General features: G+C 47.1%; 1 protein-coding gene across 6 annotated transcripts in view; it reads right to left on the bottom strand.

The window, feature by feature from the left end:
- Positions 1-12,853, bottom strand: part of CFAP20DC (CFAP20 domain containing) — a 215,555-nt gene that overhangs the window by 200,428 nt on the left and 2,274 nt on the right. For all 6 annotated transcript variants that reach the window (XM_075938429.2, XM_075938436.2, XM_075938433.2 and 3 more), the window contains exon 2: positions 7,210-7,292. In XM_075938429.2, the coding sequence (XP_075794544.1) occupies positions 7,210-7,230 (21 nt within the window). In that variant the 5' untranslated portion in view covers positions 7,231-7,292. The remainder of the gene's footprint in view (positions 1-7,209; positions 7,293-12,853) is intronic.

Below are 12,853 nucleotides of genomic sequence, written 5' to 3'. Positions count from 1 at the left end.
CACATATATTTTAGCAGAACATCCAATCTTTATTTAAAAACTGTCAGTGATGGAGAAATGACCGTGACCCGTGGGAAATTGTTTCAATGGTTAATGTCCCTCATTCTTAAAAATTTACACCAGTCTGAATGTGTTTAACTTGAGCTTCCAGCCACTGGATAGTTTTAGACCTTTCTCTGTTCAATTGAAGAGCCCATTATCAATCATTGTTTCTCATATAAATACCTATAGACTGTGATCAAGTCACCCCTTAACTATCTCTTTGTTAAACTAAATAAATTGAGCTTCTTAAATCTATCACTATAAGACAGTTTTCTATTCTTTCCATCGTTTCGCGGCTCTTCTCTGAACCCATGCCCATTTGTTAACATCCTTGAATTGTGGATACCAGAACAGGACACAGTATTCAAGCAGCGATAGCACTAGTGCAAAATAGAGAGATAAAACAGCCCCCTACTCAAGCTTTCCATGTTTATGCATTCCTGGATTGTATTAACTCCTTTGGCAACAGTGTCACATTGGTAAATCATGTCATGTAATTATGTAACCCACACATCTTTGCGGTGTGGTGTGCTGTTCCATCTAGTGGCACGGAGACCACTTACAGAGAGAATAATTAGTCGGCTCTACAGCCTTAACTAGCAGCCAGATGGCTTTTAGCTCATGAAGTAGAGGCTCTTGTAGTTCCAGAGATCCCAGGTTCAGTTCCACCTGCAGGTAACCTCACTGTCAGGATCGAGCCTTCAGTTCCTATCACATGGAGGGAAACAATGCAGATCGGAGCCCATTCAGGGGATCAGGAACAAGGATGGGACATGGTGTTACAATTATGCACCATGACCACTATCCCCAATCTTTTTCAGTCACTGGTTCCCATGACAGAGCTCCCCATTCTGTATGTATGGTAGGGATGCTAGCGTACAGTCATATACATGATTAACCAATAAGCCTGGGCTTATCGGTTAATTCAAACGACTACTCACAACCCCCTTCCCCTTGCTACCTCCGTATCAGAGGCAGCAAGGGGTGGTGGGAAGCAGGAGCTGGCTTTTAAGCTGGCTCCCTGCATGTGCTGGCTCCCTTGAAGCCACCTGTTCCCCCCTCATGCTACTGCTTCTAATAAAGAGGCAGCAGAGCGGGAGGGGAGGGGAGCAGGAAGCTGGCTGTACATGCCAGCTCGTGTGGAGTGACCTGCCTGCACCCTTGCGTTGCCATCTCTATATCAGCGGTAGCAGAGCTGGGGAGTGGCAGTTGGAACTGGGGAGTGGCAGGAGGGAGCCAATACATGTGGAGCTGCCTGCTGCCTCTCAGACAGGCAGCACCACAGTGGGGCAAGGGAAGGGGAAGCAGGAGCTCTGACTCCCACAGAGCAAACTGCCCACCATGCTGCTGAATCAGGAATCTAGCTTTCAAGCCAGCTGCCTGCGTGTATCGGCTCTGCAGAGCTGCCTCCCCCTTCCCTGCCCCGCTGGCGCAGCTGCCTCTCTATCAAAAATAGCAGTGGGGATAGGGGTAGGGGCAGACAGGAGCCAGTGTTTGTGGGGGGTCAGCTGAAAGGTGTTTGCTAGTCTCTTCATTATTTACCTTTCCCCCAATTTGTGTGTCCCCTGCAAAAATCATCAGCTTTTAATCGACTTGCCCCACTGACTAGTTACTACAATGAGTGAAGATACAAATGGCTTTAAGTGAAAACACCAGTAAAATTCTTTGAGTTCATAATGCAGGAAACAAACAGAACCCACTCTATTGGTTACCTGAAGTTAACAGATCTACTCACATATGCAAGGACCGAAGGATCAAGGTCTCAGACATTGTCCAAAATTTCTGGAAAAAAACCCTTAGATGTGTTTGTATCCAGCGGCAGATTTAGAGCAGGGCGAGCGGGGCGGCTGCCCAGGGCCCTGCGCTTCAATAAGCCCCACGCCAGCAGTGGACTGGCCCAGCGGGCCATCCGCCAAAGGGCCGGCTGGCGGCTGCTGGAGCAGGAGGAGGATTGTGACAGGGCGCCGCAGCCCCGCACTTTAAATTCCCTGGCGCCGGCCAGTACGGGCCATGTGGGGCCGAGGAAGCGCATGTGCGGCGTGCTGAAATGCTGCACAACAGTCAAGAGGGGAGACGCCCAGGCGTGGCGTCACGGCCCAGGACTTTAAAACCACGTGGCCCAGTGTTGCGCCGCTCAGTTTGGTATGTGGTCTGGAGCCTGGGCCAGGGTCACGGCTGCCCTGCAAACTGGAAGGCAGGTGGATGGCAGAGGAAGGGGCTTGTGCTAAGGGGAGGAGGGCAGGTCAGGAGAAGAAAGGGGAAGGCACCAAAGGACAGCGTGGAGGAGAGAGAAATGCCAGGGGGGCCAAGTGCAGACAATGAGGAAAAGGGCAGGAGGGGAGGTGTCAGTGGGAGGGGGGACAGGGCGATGCTGAGAGGGGAGAGGGTAAGGGCACTGGGCGCTAAAGGTGGGAGGGGGAGGTGCTGGGAGAAGGCTTGAAAGAAGGGGTGGGCATGAGGAAGGTGGGGATGGAGCAAGGCATGTGCGAGGGCACAGGGACATGAGAAGAACGGGGGCAGAGAGTGGTGAGGGGGTGGGCATCAGGGAAAAAGAGGGGAGATGAAGGGCAGGTGTGTAGAGGAAGGTGTTAGGAGAGGGGATGAGGAGGGATAGCTCACATGATCAGAGTGGGGCTACGGGAGGAGTGGGCACAGGGGGGGACCTTTTTTCTATTTTTTCTTCTAAGGGGGGGGGCACAAAATTGTGCTCAGATATTGTTTGTACATTTATTATTATTACTTCTAGAAGACTTACCTGGTCTTGCCCAGGTCCTTCAGGGCAGGAGCTGGTGGGGTGGGACGAGGGGGAATCAGGGCGGGTCCATGGAGATATGGGAGGAAGGGCAGGAGGATGAGGGGTGCAAGAGAATGGGTTGGGGGTTGAGGAGGAGCGGTAGGGCCTTCTCTCCCCTCCCCTGACCGGCCAGCAGTGGCCTTCTCTCCCCTGCACCCTAACCCCCATCCCCAGCAAAACTTCTCTTCCCCCTGCCTCTCCATGGGCCTTCTCCCCGTTCCCCTAGCTGCCAGGGGTCTTCTCTTCTTCCCCTCCCCCTGAAAGAGGCATAGCGAGAGGGATGGGGGGGGCAATTGCCCCTGGGTACCACGCTAGGGGGGCACCGGGCTGGAGCGCACTGCCACACTCATTGCAGTGAGCCCAGTGCTGGTGGGCCACATGCTCCCTGTACAATTACACCTCCGAGGCAGGACGGGAGTGGCCACTTCAAGACAGCGTTACCTGTACCTCCAGTGCCTGGCTCTGTGAGGAGGTGGGTGCCTTGGTTAGGGCGGTGGGCTGGGGGTGCCTGGCTCTGGGGGAGCGGTGGGGCATTGGGGGTACACACACACACATATATATGTATTTAAAGGGATACATTATAAAAAAAAGGTTGAGAAACACTGCTCTAAACCCCTCCTTTTGGCCTCCCTGTTTCCTTTCTCCTTTGGCGAGTTGGGCAGGTAGCAGTTTTGGTAAAAATATATCAGACATGCGCACACAGTGCCGCTCTAACTCAGCTGGTGCTGGATAAGCAGGGCCTCAATTCTAAAGGAGTTGGCATCACTGAGGTGTTCGATACCCCCATGTTTCGTGGTGGATTTTCCAAAGAAAATGCTGGTGTTTTCTGCAGGTCACCCACATTTCCCAGTCATAGCAGAGACTTGGGATTAACATGGCTCTCTCAACTAAAAGTCTTATTTATGTTCAGATGTTGTGATTGTGATCACCTGGCGAGACAGTCTGCCAAAGGCAAGGCTGGCCTTGATTCATTACATCTATGGCTTCAGTTGAATGGCTTGTGTGAAATTTCGAAAAGCAGCTCAGAGAGACCTCTCTCCTTTACTTAAGGAAAGAATCTCATGACAGCCTGAAGGAAAAAGTCTTCGTGGCAGACAGAAATCCAGGCTTGCAGTATAACCTCAGCCTTAGGCTACTTATTGCTTCAAATGCCTTCAAGAATCATAGAGCTGGAAGAGAACTCAGGAAGTCATCAAGTCCAAACCCCTGCCCAAAGCAGGACCAATCCCAACTAAATCAGCCCAGCCAGGGCTTTATCAAGATGAGACTTAAAAACCGCTAGGGATGGAGATTCTACCACCTCCCTAGGGAATCTAACCCAGCGCTTCCCCACCCTCCTAGTGGGACAGTTTTTCCTAATATTCAACCTAGACCTTCCCGAATGTAATTTGACACCATTGCTCCTTGTTCTGCCATCCGTCACTACTGAGAACAGCCTCTCTCCATCCTCTTTGGAACCTCCCTTCAGGAAGTTGAAGGCTGCTAACAAATCCCCCCTCACTCTTCTCTTCTGCAGACTAAACGGACCCAAGTCCCTCAGCCTCTCCTCATAGGTCATGTGCTCCAACCCCCCTAATCATTTTGGTCGCCCTCTGCTGGACCCTCTCCAATGAGTCCACATCCTTTCTATAGGGGGCCCAGAATGGAACACAATATTCTAGACATGGCCTCACCAGAGCTGAATAAAGGGGAATAATCACTTCTCTGGATCTGCTGGCAACGCTCCTCCTAATGCAGCCCAATATGCCATTAGCCTTCTTGGATACAAGGGAACACTGTTGACACATATCCAGCTTCTTATTCACTGTAATTCCTAGGTCCTTTTCTGCAGAACTGCTACTTTGCCATTCGGACCTCAGCCTGTAACAATGATTGGGATTCTTCCATCCCAAGTGCAGGACTCTGCACTTGTCCTTGTTGAACCTCATCAGATTTCTTGTGGCCTAATCCTCCAATTTGTCTATGTCACTCTGGACCCTATCCCTGCCCTCCAGCGTATCTACCTCTCCCCCTAGCTTAGTGTCATCCACAAACTTGCTGAGGGTGCAATCCATCCCCTCATCCAGGTCATTAATAAAGATGTTGAACAAAACCGGCCCTAGAACTGATCCTTGGGGCACTCCACTACAAACCAACCACCAACCTAACATTGAGCCGTTGATCACTACCCGTTGGGCCTGACAGCTTTCTATCCACCTTACAGTCCATTTATCCAATCCATATTCCCTTAACATGCTGGCAAGAATATTGTGGGAGACCGTATCAAAAGCTTTGCTAAAGTCAAGATAGATCACATCCACTGACTTTCCCATCTCCACAGAGCCAGTTACCTCATCATACCAGCTAATCAGATTGGTCAGGCACGACTTGCCCTTCGTGAATCTATGTTGACTTTTCCTGATCACTTTCCCCTCTTCCAAGTGCTTCAAAATGGATTCCTTGAGGATCCCCCTCCATGATTTTTCCGGGGACTGAGATAAGGCTGACCGGTCTCTAGTTTCCTGGATTGGCCTTTTTCCCTTTTTTTAAGATGGGCACTACATTTGCACAGAGGCAAAGAAAGCATTGAATACTTCAGCTTTTCCCACATCATCTGTCACTGGTTACCTCCCTCATCCAGTAAGGGCTCCACACCCTCTCTGATCATCCTCTTATTCCTAACATGCCAGTAGTAACCTTTCTTGTTATCCTTCACATCTCTTGCTAGATGTAATTCCATTTGAGCTATCACCTTCATGATAACTCGCCTGCATTCTCGAGCAATATATTTATACTCCTCCCTAGTCATCGGTTCAAGTTTCCACTTCTTGTAAGCTTCCTTTTTGTGTTTAAGCTCGCCAAGGATGTCCCCGGTAAGCCAATCTGGTCACCTTACATATTTGCTTTTCTTGTTGTGCGTCGGGATGGTTTCTACCTGTGCCTTTAATAAGCCTGCTTTAAAATACTGCCAGCTCTCCTGGACTCCTTTCCCCTTCATGTTAGCATCCCAGGGGATCCTGCCCATCAGTTCTCTGAGGGAGTCAAAGTGAGAGCGATTCTCGTGTTGTGTGTTAATTTTATTTAGAAGTTTTTCTGAGTGTAGTTATAACAGGTAAATTAATCTCACATTCAAAACTATGATGCAGTTTATCACTGTGCAATAGTATGAAAAACAACTAGATTAAGTAGGTAAGTAACTAGGCAGTTAGGAAGCATTACAGATTGCTCACAATAAATTTGATACACTCAAAATCTTTTTAGCTTTTATTCATTAAAGCAACGAGTTACTCATTTGCTATTACAGTGATTTTAAATGCTTGATTGAAATAGAGTCATGAAATTCATATTTAGGTTGTATAACATTTATTTCTCTTGTGTTTTATAAAACTTAGATATTTTAAGCATTTGACTTTTATGTAAAAAGACACGAACCCAATGAGAATGGGATATGAACAAATTAAAAAGAAAAAATTATTTAACAGAATATAAACGACAAAAACTATAATTTATATTACGATCTACTAACTGATCCCAGTATCAGTGGATATTAGTAGTATTTGCTCTTTTTTAAATTTACATTCTTATTTTTTGCTGACTTAGAAATAAATAAGAGATACATAGTAACAAATGATTGGGGAGATGCAAATTTTGCCTTTGTCCCCGGGCACACAACTCTCTTGCTACGCCTCTGCAAACCAATGATGCAGCCAAGGGACAGGAGTTTGGGGAAGGGGAGATACTTACCCTGTCTGGTGGCAGGCAGGACTGCGGAGCCCTAGCCCTGCTAGCTATTGTACTGGTGGTGTGACTGGCCTCAGTTGCCCTTCTATAGTATAGCTATCCTCTGTGGACTTGCTGACCCCAGTGGCCATTCTAAGTGTCACATCCCTCATCTCTGTGCCCCTTCCTTTCCCTGTTATAGAAAACAGTCCAATTCCCGGCATTTCCCATTTTCTTGGCACAACCAAACCCTGACCTTGCTTTAAGTTGGGATAAGAGGAAGCTGCATACCAAATTTGGTGGGTTTAGCTCTTTAAGATAGTTAAGGTCCATTTAGGAGGAGTTCTTGAACAAATAGACTTAAAAAAAATTAATGGAGAACTGGAAGGGACCTTGAAAGGTCATCGAGTCCAGTCCCCTGCCTTCACAGCAGGACCAAGTACCATACTCCCCGACAAATTTTTGCCCCAAATCCCTAAATGGCCCCCGCAAGGATTGAACTCACAACCCTGGGTTTAGCAGGCCAATGCTCAAACCCTCCACCCTGACTTGCAGACAAACTAATCCCTAAGATAGATAGATATTTGCAAACAAGGTTTTAACATCAAGGGTGTTTACATTCCAGCTTTGGAAGACATAAATGAATAGAAATAAAAAAACAATTTCTGCTTTACCTGATACTCGTTTTTAAACATTCTTCCACAGTTTGAAAATAATGGCAACACTCAAATGAGTGATTCAAGACATACAGATGTTCCTGTAAATGCAGAGATTTTATTGTTAAACATGATTCCATCAAAAAAAGTTTTCCTGTAATCACATAGAAATCCATGCTTTAAAAGTCAGTTAGCACATTTCTAAAATACTGTTCATTACAACAAATGTGTAACTCTTCAACATCAAAAAGCTACCATAAAGGAATTATGATTAGAAAACTGATTAATACTGTTGGTTTCTCTTGATTATAGTTTCTTTATAACACCACCATTCAGCCTGACCTTCCAGATATATACATCAAGTGGCCATTCTATTCCTAGCCTTTATTTTTAAGAAAGGAGGATCCATTTATCCAGCTGCTTCCCCATGCTGGGTCTCTGCTGCCACTGGGTTTGTATTATACTGCAAATCACACTATGTTACAACCAAGTTATTTGTCAGTAAAAGAAACTGAAACAGATAATGTAACTGGTATAATTAGATAAGAAAGGCATATTATCTAATAACTATATTAAGTTACTTAATTGACAACTATGAATTAGTCATTTTACAAATTTAAAAGTAGTATACTGTTTCTTTGTTCTACAAATAAAGCAGTCTGGCAGGCAGTACATTGATTTCTGGAAAATGTTATTGCTCTTAAGTTTTATTTTCCTCTATTTAGATCTCATCTCTGCTATTATTCAGGGCTTTTCAATCAAAGTGTTCAACATTCCACAAATCATTCCTTAGCCATGAACACGCTACTTTGAAGCAAATCTTACAATGACAGACGTGCTGATGCAAAATTCACAGGGAAAGCAGGTGGTAAGAGGGAGACAGCACAGGTCATGTCCTCTGACAGTTTTTATATGTACTTTTATTGTGACCCAGATGAGCAGGTATCCTTTCAGTCTGGGGCTAAGGATTTCATCACCCAAGGGTTATAAGTTGTTGCTGCTGCTGCTGTGTTTTGTTTGTTTGTTCCAGAGTGAAGCCCTTTACACAGGCTTGCAACTTCAAAAGATCAGGCCCAGACCTGCCAAATGTCATTTGGCACTTCTGTCATGCCTTCCAGCATTTCAGGGAAAATGTCAGATAGATATGTAAGGCAGGGAGTCCCCAATAAAACATCTTGTTGTAGTTGCACTAAACAGAAAATCCAAATACCAGGAGTTATAGGCCCATTTCTTGCAAAGACTGCTCTTAATATTTTTGCTGTTCACAACCCTTATTGATGAGCTTGGCCTTATGCATCTTGGAACAGAACTCTAGTCTATGATATAAGGGTTCCAAATTTCCTCCCTTTTGCCATTCTACCTTTCAGAAGGAACATGCCAAAGCTAGTTAGCAATGCAGTTGGCTATACTATCTACAAAATCATAGAGCTACAAGAGACCTTAGAACGTCATCAAGTCCAGCCCCCTGCTCTAGGCAGGACCAATCCCAACTAAATCAACCCGGCCAGGGCTTTGTCAAGCCGAGACTTAAACACCTCTAGGGATGGAGACTCCACTACTTCCCTAGGGAACCCATTCCAGTGCTTCACTACCCTCCTAGTGAAATAGTTTTTCTAATATCCAACCTTGACCTCTCCTACCACAAGTTGAGACCATTGCTCCTTGTTCTGCCATCTGTCACTACTGAGAACAGCCTCTCTCCATCCTCTTTGGAACCTCCCTTCAGGAAGTTGAAGGCTGCTCTCAAATCCCCCCTCACTCTTCGCTTCTGCAGACTAAACAGACCCAAGTCCCTCAGCCTCTCCTCATAAGTCATATGCTCCAGCCCCCTAATCATTTTGGATGCCCTCCGCTGGACCCTCTCCAATGCGTTCACATCCTTTTTGTAGTAAGGGGCCCAGAACTGGACACAATACTCCAGATGTGGCCTCACCAAAGCCAAATAAAGGGGAATAATGACATCTCTGGATCTGCTGGCAATGCTCCTCTTAATGCATCCTAATATGCCATTAGCCTTCTGGGCTACAAGGGCACACTGTTGACTCCTATCCAGCTTCTCATCCACTGTAACCCCCAGGTCCTTTTCTGCAGAACTACTACTTAACTGGTTGGTCCCCAGCTTGTAACAATGCTTGGGATTGTTCCTTCCCAAGTGCAAGACCTGCACTTGTCCTTGTTGAACCTCATCAGATTTCTTGTGGCCTAATCTTCCATTTTGTCCAGGTCACTCTAGACCCTCTCTCTGCCCTCCAGCGTATCTACTTCTCCCCCTAGCTTAGTGTCATCCGCAAACTTGCTGAGGGTGCAATCCATCCCCTCATCCAGGTCATTAATAAAGATATTGAACAAAACCGGTCCTAGAACCGAACCCTGGGGCACTCCGCTAAAAACCAACTGCCATCCTGACATTGAGCCGTTGATTACTACAGTAAACTTCTGATAATCCGGCACCTTTAGGACCCAGGGGGTGCCGGATTATCAGATATGCCGGACTATCAGAAGGGGGGGCTATGAGGGGTCTGGAGTGGGGTGGGAGGGGATGCCACCCCAGACCCCTCATAGCCCCCCCTTATGATAGTCCGGCTCTTCCCCAGGCGTCCCTGATTCAGCCGCTGCTTGGGGACACCTGGGACAGAGCAGCTGGGGTACTACTCGGTTGGTCCCATAGCGCTGCCCCTCGGGGCTACGGGACTAACCCGGCAGCACCCCAGCTGCCTTTGGGGACGCCTGGGGCAGAGCAGCTGGAGTCTGCCGGGTTGGTCCTGCAGCACCAAAGGACGGCGCTGCGGGACCAACCCGGCAGGACCCCATCTGCTCTGCCCCAGGGGTCCCCAAGAGCAGCTGGAGTGCTGCTGGGTTGGTGCCGTAGCGCCGCCCCTCGGCGCTGCGGGACCAACCCGGCAGCACTCCAGCTGCTCTGCCCCAGGCATCCCCAAGAGCAGCTGTGGTGCTGCCGGGTTGGTCCCGCAGCCCTGAGGGGCAGCGCTACGAGACCAACCCGGCAGCACCCCAACTGCTCTGCTCCCGGCTTCCCTGATTCAGCTGCTGGTCAGTTTCAGCAGCAGCTGAATGGGGGAAGCCTGTCCGCCTGCCCCAGCACTTCCGGGTTCCTGATGGTGCCGGACCATCAGGAGTCCCGGAGCATTGGATGCCGGACTAATGGAGTTTTACTGTACCCGCTGGGCCTGGCCTTCTAGCCATCTTACCGTCCATTTATCCAATCCACATTCCCTTAACTTGCTGGCAAGAATATTGTGGGAGACGGTATCAAAAGCCTTGCTAAAGTCAAGGTATATCACATCCACTGACTTTCCCACATCCATAGAGCCAGTTACCTCATCATAGAAGCTAATCAGATTGGTCAGGCATGGTGGGCAATAATTTTTGATGGGGAGCCATGCCAAGATTTTGGTAAGTGGTCAAGGGCCACACTTTTCTATGAAGGGAGTATGGGGTCTGGGACAGAGATTAAGTGCAGAAGGGAGCTCAGAGAAGGATACTGGGTGCAGGAGAGGGTGTGGGGTCTGAGAGGGAGTTTGGATGAAGAAGAGGGTTGTGACCTGGGGCAGTGGATTGTGGGGCAGGGTCTGGGAGGGGCTATGGGTGCAGGAGAAGATTCTGGCATGGGGGAGGGCTGTAGGAGGAGTTGCAGGATCTGGGAGAGAGCTGTGACTTGGGGTGGGGAGTGCAGAGGATTTGGCTGGTGACCTGGGCAGGGAGTAAGGGTATGGAAGGGGGGGTGGGGTGTCAGAGGCAGACTCTGGCAAGGAAGCACATACCTAGGCAGCTCCCGGCCAGCAGCACAGCAAGACCCTCAGGCTGGATTTTAGCCAATTGGAGCTGAGAGATTGTGGTGGAGGCAGGGGCAGTGCATGAAGCCTTACCCCCTCCCCCAATACAGAGTTGCACAGAGAGCCACATGGAGCAACCAGCAGCTTTGAGCAGCATAGAGCTGCTCCGTGTCCAAGGGTCTTTTTGGGGGAAACCAAATTAAAATGCTTGGTGGGCCGCATCCAGCCTACAGGTTGTATCTTGTACCCTGATCTATACACACAGCTGTAGCCAGTAGACAACACTTTGATCCCAGAGCCAAGATCAGAACCTGGGAATCATTATAGTTAGTACTTAACTACTGTCTCTCAAACAGAAGTGTAACCCACAAAGGGTCTCCTCCTCCTCTAGGGACTGGTCCACATAACAGTCAACAACAGCCTACTTCTGCTACCAATTAGTTTTTTAGCAGTAGCTCAAGTTGAAGATGTCTAGGTCGTACTAGTTCAAACTCTGCTGATGATCCATGCAGAGAAAAAAAAATAGTATGTGATTCTGTAATTAACAATTGTATGAAGAAGAAGCTACACACGAGGCAGAATTAAGACTACCCAGAAAATCCTAATTCTGATTCTTGTCATTGCAAATTTGATGTTACTTAACTTCCTTTAAATCAGCACTTATTGGGGCACTGGAATGCCCACTGTTAATGAACTAGAGACTTTTCATCTGCAAACCACCAGTTTAAATCCAACCTATGGCTTGAAAGTGGTTTTTATGTAATGGCTATTTGGTGACTACTCTATAAGGTGAGTTTGGTGAGTCTCATTTTACAGCTCCTAAATCATAAACTCTCCACCACATAGTCCAAATTGGCAGGCTCAGTTGAGGCTAAAAACTGCAAAGGCCACTGAGACGAAGCTACCCTGGTTGGACCTGATGAAGATTCCACCATATCAGGGTTAAGGCAAATTGGAAGGACAGTGTGGATTGGAAGCCTGCTGTACAGAGAAAACGATTTAATTTAATAAAACCCACACAATTTTTTAATACTGAAATTTAGTGATATGCAAATTATCTTCAGAGCTATACACTGACTTTTTTTGGTATCATTAGCTTCACAATGCTTCCAAGAGTGGAAAACAAAGCATAGCATACTCCCATTTATCCACATGCCATGAAAGAGGTAGATTTTATTTGGATAATCAGAAGTTTAAATAATCGATTAGTGCAGGAGCCATTGAGCAGAAAGGGGCCTCCCTCACTGCCAGGGCCTTGTTTTTGTCTTCCTCCTCACAGTCCTGGCAACTACAGACATCAGGTCTCACTAGCACCATGGGAGCGCACAGAGTTTTTTGCAGCTCTGCTGTCATGATCCCGCTCTCTCACTCGAACATAATAGTAAATACAGAGGGTCGCTTCGTCCACCTCCCTCGATTTTAGACCTAAATATATCTCCATTCACCATCAATGGCATTCCTCCCCACACACACTATTTATTTTTTACATCAGAACTTTTAGCAAAGTTTTATGATCTATCACCATTTATGTGCAAGAAATGAATTCTGTATCTCTGACTCTCCAACTATTATCTTTATGTAATTCCAAAGTTTTCCCCCCACAACTGGGTCTTGACAAGTTAACTGGAGCAAGCATCAGTTTACATAGAGTAAAAGGTAAGCTTTATTTTGTTTTTCAAAGATAAACATGATTTTAAAACAATACTTGTTTAATAACGAGTACCAGATTATGCCACAATCATATAAACACATATGCACAGGCTTGACTCATATGAACAATCAGATTGACTTTCATAGGGCTACTCACAAAAATCAAGTTAGATGCTTATGTTTGGAAGACTGAGGTTCTAGAATTTAGTAAACAGCATTTG

Source organism: Pelodiscus sinensis, chromosome 11 (genome assembly GCF_052426305.1).
Source record: "Pelodiscus sinensis isolate ZL-2025 chromosome 11, ASM5242630v1, whole genome shotgun sequence".
In the NCBI taxonomy this organism is placed as follows: Eukaryota; Metazoa; Chordata; order Testudines; family Trionychidae; genus Pelodiscus; species Pelodiscus sinensis.
This window is presented reverse-complemented; position numbering and strand designations above follow the sequence as displayed.